Raw genomic sequence first — 12,326 nt, 5'->3', positions numbered from 1 at the left:
TGCTGAGGCTGGTTTCGAACTGCTGGACTCAAGCAATCCACCCAAACAAAGTGCTGGGACTACAGGCGTGAGCCACTGCGCCCGCCTGTATGACTCCATTTATGTGAAATATCCAGAACAGGTAAACCCATAGAGACAAAAAGCAGGGAATAGGGTGAGAGGAGAACAGAAATTAACTGCTTAATAGGTAAGGGATTTTCTTTTCTGGTGATGAAAATGTTTTGGACCTAGAGAGAGGTGGGGGTTGCAAAACATTGTGAATGTACTAAATGTCACTAGGTTGCTCATTTTATTGGTTAATTTATATGATGTGAATTGTATCTCAGTAAAAAAATCAAGAATGAATTAGTTGTCTTCTAAACATTCCTTACTTTTCCTACTATGTTTTGGTTTTGGTTTTGGTTTTGTTTTGAGACAGTCTCTCTCTCTGTCACCCAGGCTGGAGTGCAGTGGCGCAATCTCTGCTCACTGCAACCTCTGCCTCCAGGGTTCAAGCGATTCTCCTGCCTCAGACTCCCAAGTAGCTGGGATTGCAGGCGCCTACCACCACTCCTGGCTAATTTTTGTATTTTTAGCAAAGATGGGGTTTCACCATGTTGGTCAGGCTGGTTTCAAACTCCTGACCTCATGATCCACCTGCCTCTGCCTCCCAAAGTGTTGGGATTACAGGTGTGAGCCACCGTGCCTGGCCAACATTCCTACTTCTAAGTGGCAGTTAGAGTTCAATTGTTAAAGAAGACCCAGAGACAGTGCTTACAAATACACAGTCATTACAGGGAAAAGGTTTCATAGAGCAACTGCATTAAAGTTAAAGATATGTATCACAGCCTGTGGCTGTCTCACAGCAAGGAGTCTGGAGAAGACAGGTGCAGGCTCCTGTTTTTCTCCCTAGGTAAGGGCTTGGTGGTTCTCTCACAGACCAGGAACCAGTGATGAATGCCCAGAACACCTCAGAACCCAAGAGCCTAAAATGGAATCTCACTCAGGATTTTTGATTTTGGTCACATAGGCATATCCATGCTATGTAATAGTAAAGCCCTCTGGCGAGCTCATGGAGACCCAGTACAAAGCATTGATCTGTTATCAAGTACTGACAAGCTGATACAAACTGCTCTGAAACTCCCCGCAACACTGTTTATCAGTATGCTTCAGGCCTTGGCCCGAATCAGTGTCATATAGAACTTTAGCAAAACAGCTCAGGCTAATTTCAGACCTGCTAGAATTAAGCCTCATAGCATAATAGCACACAAACATTTGAGGCCTGCTTCTCTATATTCTACCTTTAGTCTTCCAAAGTTAAACATTCTTGTTTTCCTTAACCATTCCTTTTATTTATTTAAGATGGAGTCTTACTCTGTAGCCCAGGCTGGAGTGCAGTGGCGCGATCTAGGTTCACTGCAACCTCCGCCTTCCGGGTTCAAGCAATTCTCTGCCTCAGCCTCCCGAGTAGCTGGAATTACAGGTGCCCGCCACCACGCCTGGCTAATTTTTGTATTTTTAGTAGAGACAGAGTTTCACCATTTTGGCCAGGCAGGTCTGGAACTCCTCACCTCATTATCCACCTGCCTCAGCCTCCCAAAGTGCTGGAATTACAGGTATGAGCCACTGCGCTCGGCCTCAAATCACTGATTTTTAAAATAAGGAAGCTAAGAAACGATCCATGGGACAATATTAAGGGCTGCCTCCCCCCATCTCTCTCTCTGTCACTCACACACACACACACACACACACACACACACACACACACACACACCTTTCATGAAATGGTTTGTGAAATGCTTTTTCTCTCTACTCTCCCTTCTCCATTAGCTTTACAGTGTTCGTTTGTGATGTGTTCTGATTATAAGATGCAGGGTGAAATGCAGAGAAAGCCCATTTTACATTTTTTAACAGTCAAAATACATTCAGGTAGCACTTAGTGAAGTAAGAGTGTTAAATCTTTATTGGGAGTGCGGACTACGTTGTGACAAGACAATCCTAAGAAGTGCCAATCATACAGTTTAACTCTTGATCTTTACTGGAAGGATATCAAGCATATAGTAAGGGTAGGTAGCATTTGAACTGCGTGTCATGTGTACCTGGAATGCTCTGTAAAGAAATTGACTCATAGGAGGCACATTCATTACAAAAAGAAGTAAAGCAAGATTAGGCATTTGATCACCTAGGAAGGAAGAGGAACTTTTCTATCCTGTTGAGTCTGCATAACAGTTTGAAAGAGTCACAACTGTCCTGGCACAATGGTGTGCACCTATAGTCCCAGCTACTCAGGAGGCTGAAGCAGAAGGATCGCTTGAGCCCAGGAGTTCAAGGCAGTAGTGCACCATGATTGTGCCTATGAATAGCCACTGCCCTCCAGTGTGGGCAACATAGCAAGACCCCATCTCTTAAAAAAAAATTTATTTTTATTTTTTATTTTTTATTTTTTATTTTTTTTTGAGACGGGGTCTCGCTCTGTCACCCAGGCTGGAGTGCAGTGGCTGGATCTCAGCTCACTGCAAGCTCCGCCCCCCCGGGTTCACGCCATTCTCCTGCCTCAGCCTCCCGAGTAGCTGGGACTACAGGCGCCCGCCACCTCGCCCGGCTAGTTTTTTGTATTTTTTAGTAGAGACGGGGTTTCACCGGGTTCACCAGGATGGTCTCGATCTCCTGACCTTGTGATCCGCCCGTCTCGGCCTCCCAAAGTGCTGGGATTACAGGCTTGAGCCACCGCGCCCAGCCAAAAAAAATTTTTTTTAAGCCATGACATCAACAATTATCTATGCCAGGCAATAAGGGTTAAAAGCAAAGTTAATAAAAAGACAAATCCCTCTTTTGAGTGAGTGAAGCCACTAGGACTGCCATATTTTTTAGGTTTCATGCTAAAAATATAGTGCTGAATAAGTTATTTGTCAACATTTGTGATTGTGTGTGCAAGTGTCCTTTATTTTTTTATTTTTTTATTTTTTTTGAGACGGAGTCTTGCTGTGGCACCCAGGCTGGAGTGCACTGTTGCAATCTCAGCTCACTGCCACCTCCACTCTCTGGGTACAAGTGATTCTCCTACCTCAGCCTCCTGAGCAGCTGGGATTACAGGTGCCCACCACTATGCCCAGCTAATATTAGTGGAGACAGCAGGGTTTCGCCATGTTGGCCAAGCTGGTCTCAAACTCCTGCCAAAGTGATCTACATGCCTCAGCCTCCCAAAGTGCTGGGATTACAGGCGTGAGCCAGCACACCCAGTTGTTTAATTTTTTTTTTTGAAATGGAGTCTCGCTCTGTCACCCAGGCTGGAGTGCGGTGGCATGATCTTGGCTTACTGCAACCTCCACCTCCCAGGTTCAAGCGATTCTCCTGCCTCAGCCTCCCAAGTAACTAGGACTACAGGTGCCCGCCACCACGCGCAGCTAATTTTTTTGTATTTTAGTAGAGACCGTGTTTCACTGTGTTAGCCAGGATCATCTCAATCTCCCGACCTCGTGATCTGCCACCTGGGCCTCCCAAAGTGCTGGGATCACAGGCATGAGCCACCACATCCGGCCCCTTTAATTGATTTTAATTGCTCATTATCCAGCAGATATTTACTGAGTACCAACTATGTGCCAGGCACTGCTCTAGGTTCCGAGGATACATTAGTGAGCACAATAGACTATCCACGCTCACTCTCCATAGTTACATTCTGGCGGAGGAGAGACAGTAAACAAACGACATGAAGTCATCTGGAATTAAATGCTATGAAGAAAAACAAAGCAGTGAAGGGGGATGAAATGTGATGGAAGGTGCTAATTTAGATGGGATAGTCAGGAAGGGCCTCTATGAGGAGGAAACATTTGAGGAAAGATTTGAATCTAGAGGGAGCAAGCCATGCAAATATTCCCACCATTGCCCCACTTGCTTTTACTCTATTGGGCATTTTGGCAATGCCATTACCTCGTACTAAGAAATGTTTTCATGTTTTCTTTTTTTTAGACAGAGTCTTGCATTGTGGCCCGGGCTGGAGTGCAGTGGCGCAATCTTGGCTCACTGCAACCTCTGCCTCCTGGTTCACGTGATTCTCCTGTCGCAGCCTCCTGAGTAGCTGGGATTACAGGCGCACACCACCACATCCAGCTGATTTTTTGTATTTTTAGTAGAGATGGGGTTTCCCTATGTTGGACAGACTGGATTCAAACTCTTGACCTCATGATCTGCCCGCCTCAGCCTCCCAAAGTGCTGGGATTACGGGCGTGAGCCATCACGTCTGGCCTGTTTGTTTGTTTGTTTGTTTGTTTGTTTTCTTTAGAGAAATAGTGTCTCACTATATTGTCAAGGCCGGTCTTGAGCTCCTGAGCTCAAGCGATCCTCTCACCTCAGCGTCCTAAAGTGCTGGGTTACAGGTGTGAGCCACCCTAGGAGGCTGAAAAAATTAAAAATTACAAAAAATTTAAAAATTAGCTGGGCATGGTGGCGTGCACCTGTAGTCCCAGCTACTTAGGAGGCTAAAGTGGGAGGATCACTTGAGTACAGGAGTTTGAGGCTGCAGTGAGTTCTGATCACTCCATTGCACTCCAACCTGCGGGATGGAGTGAGACTCTTGTCTCAAAAAAAAAAAAAAATGCACACGCATATGGTGTGGTTATCACAGAGAATTAATAAAAGTACTTATACTATAGGCCAGTGGTTTTCAGTGGGGGAGCAGTTTTGTCCCCTGGGGAGCATTTTGGTAATGTCCTGTTGTCACAATTGGGAATGCTTCTGGCATCCTACATAGAACAGGACAGCTCTCCCACGAGGAATTATCTGGCCCCAAATGTCAGTAGTACGGAGGTTGGGAAATCTTGATGTAGACTAGACCATTCAATCCATAATTTCATACATGGTGCTATTGAGGCATTTTGTTACGTAAATAACAAATGTGTATCTTAGTATGTGCTGCTATTACAAAGTACCTGAGATTGGATAATTTATAAGCAATAGAAATGTATTTCCTCAAAGTTCTGGAGGCTGGGAAGTCCAAGGTCAAGGTACCAGCAGATTCAGTGTCTGGTGAAGGGACATTCCTGATAGATGACACCCTCTAGGTATCCTTATATGGCAGAAGGGACAGAAAACCAAGAGGGGCCAAACTCACTCCCCCAAGCCCTTTTATAAGGTCACTAATCCCATCTATGAGGGCAGAGGCCTCATGATTTAATCACTACTCAAAAGGCCCCACTTCTTACTATCACCCCAATGGGGATTAAATTGCAACGTGAATTTTGGAGGGGACACATTCACATCAAAGCAAAATATTTTCCTTTCAGAAATCTATATTATTATCCCCAGTAAGTCACAACTTCAGGTTGACAAAATTGTGGGGAAAGGTGCTTTTCATTTGAGCTCCAGTATTTTGAATGTTCAAGTAAGCAACATAGAATGAGATCATGTTCTTTTCATCCTCCTTTCTCTTTGCAGGCTTTCATAGAAACCATGTTTGCCAGTAAAGCCCCTGTGGAAGAAGGCTTTCTTTATGCTAAGGTGAGATTTAGATGGTTAGCTTCACCGTCTTGTTGGAGGTGAATATAATAAAGTAATTTGATTTGCAGAAATGGTAGTGCAGTTTGCTTTCATGATAGTGATGACCAGCATGTCATTGGAGAGGATTTGTTTCTGAAATATCACTGGTCATTTTTAAGTCTAAAATATACTGTGTTACAATTAAAGGAAGAAAATTGCAAAGTAGAACAGATGATGATGAAGGGAAAATTTAGCAATGCAAGGTGACAAAAGTAATACTGTTTAGGTCAATGTCAAAAAGAGGCTGAGGGCTGGGCGTGGAGCTCATGCCTATAATGCCAGCACTGTGGGAGGCCAAGGCAAGTGAATCACTTGAGGCCAGGAGTTCGAGACCAGCCTGGCCAACATGGCAAAACCCCATCTCTACTAAAAATACAAAAACTAGCTGGGTGTGGTAACGTATGTCTATAATCCCAGCTAGTCAGGTGGCTGAGATACGAGAATCACTTAAACCGGGGAGGCACAGGTTGCAGTGAGCCAAGATCATGCCACTGCACTCCAGCCTGGGCAACAGAGCAAGACTGTCTCAAAAAAAAAAAAAAAAAAAATGCTGAGGACAGGTGTGGTGGCACATGCCTGTAAAATTTGGGAGGCTGAGATGGGAGGATCACTTGAGTCCAGGAGTTCGAGACCAGCCTGGGCAACATACTGACACCTCATCTCTACAAAAAATTTAAAAAAATTAGTTGGGCATGGTAACACACCTATAGTCCAGTTACTCTGGAGGCTGAGGTGGGTGGATGACTTGAGCCTGGAAGATTCAGGCTATAGTGAACTATGATTGCCCCACTGCACTCCAGCCTGGGTGACAGAGCAATACCGTGTCTCAAAAAAAAAATAGAGGTTGAGAAAGTGCTGTAGATAGTAGCAGATACTCACCAACCTCCAGCTCCATCCTGTATCCTAGAACGTAGTGAAATTAGTAGGACTGCAATTTTCCTAGCATCCATTTTCACTTTTCCAGAGCATTTAGATTCGTAGCTATTTGAAAGATTGGAATTAGTAATTTAGAGCTGTTGTTAAAAATGTAAGTCACATTTCAGTGTTTAGCTAAATCAGAATAAACAAATAGTAACCTTACATGATTGTATTTCAAGGCTCAGCCTTCATCATAGTTTTCTGTCTTCTGGACTTAATTTGAAAATTATAAGAGATTTAGAGAACACTAAAGAAAAAAGAACAGATTTAATAATAGGGTTGAAATAACAGGATTTATGGGAATAAAAGAGTATACTTAACATAGATTATAGTACATGGGGTGAGAATAAAAGAGATGGACTGAAATTACAGCATAAAAGGTTTGGTTAGGTATGATGAATAGTTTTCCAGTAATGACTTAAGATAAGTACTGGTATGGAGGTATGGGCAGTTGAGAGCCTGGGCTGGGGCAGCCCTACAGAAACCCTTTGAGTCATACCTTGCTGTTGTTTTTCACAGTTTGAATTTGAATGCCGGGCTCGTGGTGCAGACATCTTAGCCTATCCACCTGTGGTGGCTGGTGGTAATCGGTCAAACACTTTGCACTATGTGAAGAATAATCAACTCATCAAGGTATGTGAAATGCCCTCAGTGCTACTCCCACTAGGTCCAGATACCCTAGTAGAAAACCTGCTAACCTCATGGTCCCCTAACCTTCAGCTTTCACAAATTAGCTGACATTTTAAAAATATTTTATTGCTTTAAAAATATTTTATTGCTTATTACAGGCATTATCTCATTTTATCCTTAAATTAGCTCTGTTAGAAAGGAGCAAATATTAACATGACTTTTTAATAGATGAGGAAAATGAACTTTAAAAAATAAAACAACATAGGCCAGGTGTGGCTCAGGCCTGTAATCCTAGTACTTTGAGAGGCCAAGGCAAGTGAATCACTTGAGGTCAGGAGTTCGAGACCAGCCTGGCCAAGATGGTGAAACACGTCTCTACTAAAACTACAAAAATTAGCCAGGCGTGGTGGCACGTGCTTGTAATCCCAGCTACTCTGGAGGGTGAGGCAGGAGAATTGCTTGAGCCCGGGAGGCATAAGTTGTAGTGAGCCGAGATCACACCACTGTACTCCAGCGCTCCAGCCTGGGCTGCGGAGCAAGACTCTGTCTCTAAATAAATAAATAAATATTTAAATATTTAAAAACCTAAAACAACATATTAGTGCAGAGCCAAGTATTCTACTCTAAAGCCTCTGCTCTTTTCACTATAACTCTCATTCTCTAAGGACTTGCAGCAACAACAGTGAGCCAAGCGGATTTTCTGGGCAGAAAGACTTTAAGAAATCGCTATTAGCTGTGAGGGAACATATCTTCTATGATTTTCTTCCCATGTGACTCTACAAGTGAAGGAATTGTGTGTTCCTTTACTAAGTCCATTTCTTTACTGATTTAGTATTCAATAAATCCAAAAGAAAAAAATATAGGAAACATGTAAATTATACAGCATAATTTAAAAAAACAAAAACAAAAATGAATACCCATGAACCAGGCAGTCAATTTTAGAGCTAGAACAGTAGCAATACAGCACACCTACCCTTATGCTGTCCCATCCCACTTCCTCAAAGGTAACTGGTAACCTAAATTTTGTTTTTCCCTTGACTTTTAAGAAATAGTTGTATTACATACATAGGACTCCCCAAACAGTATTAATTAGCTACTGCTTGTTTATAAACTCTATACAAATTGTATACTGTATATGTAGTTTGGAGTGATTTTTTTTAACTCATAAATATCATAGGTTGGGTGAGGTGGCTAACATCTGTAATCCCAGCACTTTGGGAGGTCAAGGCGGGCAGATCCCTTGAACGCAGGAGTTCAAGACTGGCCTGGGCAACATAGTGAAACCCTCTCTCTACAAAAAAATGCAAAAATGAACCAGGCATGATGGCACATGCCTATAGTCCCAGTTACTTGGGAGGCTAAGGTGAGAAGGATCATCTGAGCCTGGGGAGTTCAAGGTTGCAGTGAGCTGTGATCACACCTCTGCACTCCAGCCTGGGCAACAGAGCAAGACCCTGTCTTCAAAAAAAATAAATAAAATATAGGCCAGACACAGTGGCTTATGCCTGTAATCCCAGTACTTTGGGAGGCTAAGGCAGGTAGATCACTTGAAGCCAGGAGTTCACGACCATCCTGGCCAACATGGTGAAACCCTGTCTCTACTAAAAATACAAAAATTAGCTGGGCGTGGTGGCGCATGCCTGTAGTCCCAGCTACTCGGGAGGCTGAGGCAGGAGAATCTCTTGAACCTGGGAGGCAGAGATTGCGGTGAGCTGAGGTTGCACCACTACACTCCAGCTCTGGGCAATAGAGCAGGACTCCATCTCAAAAAAAAAAGTCAACATTTCATAAAATACATTTTATCCAGGATTTAGTTGTTTATTAGCAGAAATTTATTCAATCTTTTACCAAAAATGAAAAATCACATCCATTATTTTAAGTTGCCATTACTGTATGTTATCATTTACTCACTATTCTACTGTTTGTCAAATGTTGTACTTACTTAGATATGAATAATATATACTCTGTCTTCACGGGCATAGAGAGATAATTTCAGCATAACATGACAATTAGAAAGTTAGAGATATACTTAAAGTTTTCTTCTTTCCCCACATGTATTATGATGGAGAGCAAAAGGGGAGTGGGGCCTGACGCGGTGGCTCATGCCTGTATTCCAGCACTTTGGGAGGCTGAGGCGGGCGGATCATGAGGTCAAGAGATCGATACCATCCTGGCCAACAGAGTTAGCCAGGCATGGTGGCATGCGCCTGTAGTCCCAGCTACTTGGAAGACTGAGGCAGGAGAATCGCTTGAACCCAGGAGGCGGAGGTTGCAGTGAGCTGAGATCACACCACTGCACTCCAGCCTGGGCAACAGAGCAAGACTGTCTCGGGAAAAAAAAAAAAAAAAAAAAGGGAATTGATATTCCAAGGTTAAATGTTTAAGGGTGGCTGTGTTTGAATAAGGCCCGGCATACCAACGTATATAGGATTGGTTTTTTCTTTTCTCATATACCAACAAAGCAAAAGCATATGGGGGTTTTTTTCTTTAAAAAAACGATAATAGTGATATTTATGATGTGCTAATGTTTATACCTAGTAATTCAATCCCAAGGAATCTGGTTCCAAAGCCTATACACTTAAACACTATGCATTGCCAACTTTCTTGAGGCAGTGTGAATTCATCTGAAAAGTTTTGTTTTATTTTCACATGCCCCCTGTTTCAAACATCTGAAAAGTTTAGATGCTGTGTAGATAAATAGAAGAAACCAGCAATTAGTGTCCTTCAAATTAGAGCTTTAAAAAAAAAAATGGACCAAGTGCGATGGCTCACGCCTGTAATCCCTGCACTTTGGGAGGCCAAGGTGGGCAGATCACCTGAGGTCGGAAGTTCTAGACCATCCTGACCAACATGGAGAAATCCAATCTCTACTAAAAATACAAAATAGCCAGGTGTGGTGGCAAGCACCTATAATCCCAGCTGCTCGGAGGCTGAGGCAGGAGAATCGCTTGCACCTGGGAAGTGGAGGTTGTGGTGAGCCAAGATCACGCCATTGCACTCCAACCTGGGCAACAAGAGTGAAACTCCGTCTCAAAAAAAAAAAGGCATACTTTGGATTAGGATTACTAGAAACAACTTATAATCATGAGCTTATCCACTTTAACCTGTCTTACTTTGTTCCAGGATGGGGAAATGGTGCTTCTGGATGGAGGTTGTGAGTCTTCCTGCTATGTGAGTGACATCACACGTACCTGGCCAGTCAATGGCAGGTAGGGTTTCTACAGAGTAACATACCCCACTGCTTCTTAGGAGTATGAGTTGGAATATGGCTATACTTGGAATGAATGACTAAAGAAATACTATAGGTCCATTCCTGGTCAAGTTAGGTTGCAAAGCTCCTCATTATTTTCTAAGACTGTTGTGTTAGCCAGGTAAAAGTCCATTTTTAAAAAACTATAATGGACCAGGCGTGGTGGCTCATACCTGTAATCCCAGCACTTCGGGAGGCCGAGGCAGGCAGATCACCTGAGATCAGGAGTTCAAGACCAGCCTGACCAAAATGGTGAAACCCCGTCTCTACTAAAAATGCAAAAATTAGCCTGGGCATGGTACTCGGGAGGCTGAGGCAGGAGAATCACTTGAACCCAAGGGATAGAAGTTGCAGTGAGCCAAGATTGGACTACTGCCCTCCAGCCTGGGTGACAGAGTAAGATTCTATCTCAAAAAAAAAAAAAAAAAAACTGGCCAGGCACAGTGGCTCATGCCTGTAATCCCAGCACTTTGGGAGACCGAGGCAGGCAGATCATAAGGTCCAGAGATCGAGACCATCCTGGCTAACACGGTAAAACCCCGTCTCTACTAAAAATACAAAAAATTAGCCGGGCGTGGTGGTGGGCGACTGTAGTCCCAGCTACTCGGGAGCCTGAGGCAGGAGAATGGCGTAAACCCGGGAGGCCGAGCTTGCAGTGAGCTGAGATCGCACCACTGCACTCCAGCCTGGGTGACAGAGCAAGACTCTGTCTCAAAAAAAAAGAAAAACTATAATGGATAAATTTGGTGAATAGGGCTTTTTGCCTGTGGACATTGCCCAGTGCACATAGCTTGGGCAGCAGAAAGCCACAGCCTTATTGATTTAAGATATCAAAGGACAGATTTAGGTGCTGGCAGAATAGCCAGAAAGATGAAGGAAAATCCTTGACGAGAAGGGCTCGCAGAAACTGTGAGCCCCAAAATCTGCATATAGATTATTTAAAAATCCTTGGCTAGTCACTAAACTATGTGTTCTGAGGAGGCCTCACGAGGCTCAGCAAAATACCAGCAGCTAGAAGCAGAATAAACTGAGAAGATATTTTAGTTGCTTCCCAGTGAAAACAGAGTTTGTAGTTTGAATCTATCCAAGTTAACAAAATTGCTAGACTTGAGAAGAAACAGGTAATTGTGACCTGTATTCAAGAAAATCTGATGACGAAATAATCCCGGCCAGGTACAGTGGCTCACGCCTGTAATTCTAGCACTTTGGGAGGCCGAGGCAGGTGGATCACTTGATGTGAGGAGTTCAAGACCACCTGGCCAACACGTGAAACTCTGTCTCTACTAAAAATACAAAAATTAGCTGGGCGTGGTGGCGGGCGCCTATAATCCCAGCTACTCAGGAGTCTGAGGCAGGAAGATCTCTTGAACCGGGAAGGGGAAGGTTGCAGTGAGCTGAGATTGCACCACTACACTCCAGCTTGGGCGACAGAGCGAAACTCCATCTTAAGAAAAAGAAAAAAAAAAAAAAGAGAGAGAAATGATCTTAATGTTCCAATTAGCAGAAGGACTCTAAAGTAGCTGTTACAGATATGTTAAAGGAAGATGTAGACATAATGAGCGAACAGATGGAGAATCTCAATGAGAAATAGAAACTAAAAAGAACCAGGGATTCTGGGAAGACGGCAGCAGCAGGATAGTTTTTCAAACTTTTCAAATTGTCACATAAACATAGAGCAACTAGCTAACAAAACCAAACACCAGGTAATATTTGTTACCTCAGAATAATTACCTCCTAATTCACAAACATTCAGTCTGTAACTGCACAATTAGCAAAATCTAGACTGATAAACTACGTCAAGCAGCCTGGATTCTTTAACAAATACATTACAAGGAAATGAAAAGAGGTGGAGGAGGAGCCTATTAACTAAAAGAGGTTTTAGGTATATCAAATATATTACAAATGAGTGTATCAAATACATTAAAAATGAGCACAAAGAAAATTATCTTGGGGTGAATATTTGGGTGATAAAAATATTTTTAAAAACATAAAGGACAGCCAGGCGAGGTGCCTCATG

General features: G+C 43.2%; 1 protein-coding gene across 16 annotated transcripts in view; it reads left to right on the top strand.

Annotated features, from left to right (window-relative positions):
- The window catches only part of XPNPEP3 (X-prolyl aminopeptidase 3), a 76,416-nt gene that overhangs the window by 47,263 nt on the left and 16,827 nt on the right, over positions 1-12,326 (top strand). For all 16 annotated transcript variants that reach the window (XR_013399033.1, XR_013399032.1, XR_013399034.1 and 13 more), the window contains 3 exons: positions 5,410-5,472; positions 6,949-7,062; positions 10,183-10,268. Coding sequence is in view for 11 of the 16 variants with exons in the window: in XM_077949712.1 (XP_077805838.1) it covers positions 5,410-5,472; positions 6,949-7,062; positions 10,183-10,268 (263 nt within the window). In the remaining 5 variants the exon portion in view is untranslated. The remainder of the gene's footprint in view (positions 1-5,409; positions 5,473-6,948; positions 7,063-10,182; positions 10,269-12,326) is intronic.

Source organism: Macaca mulatta, chromosome 10 (assembly GCF_049350105.2).
Source record: "Macaca mulatta isolate MMU2019108-1 chromosome 10, T2T-MMU8v2.0, whole genome shotgun sequence".
NCBI classification, from domain to species: Eukaryota; Metazoa; Chordata; class Mammalia; order Primates; family Cercopithecidae; genus Macaca; species Macaca mulatta.
This window is presented reverse-complemented; position numbering and strand designations above follow the sequence as displayed.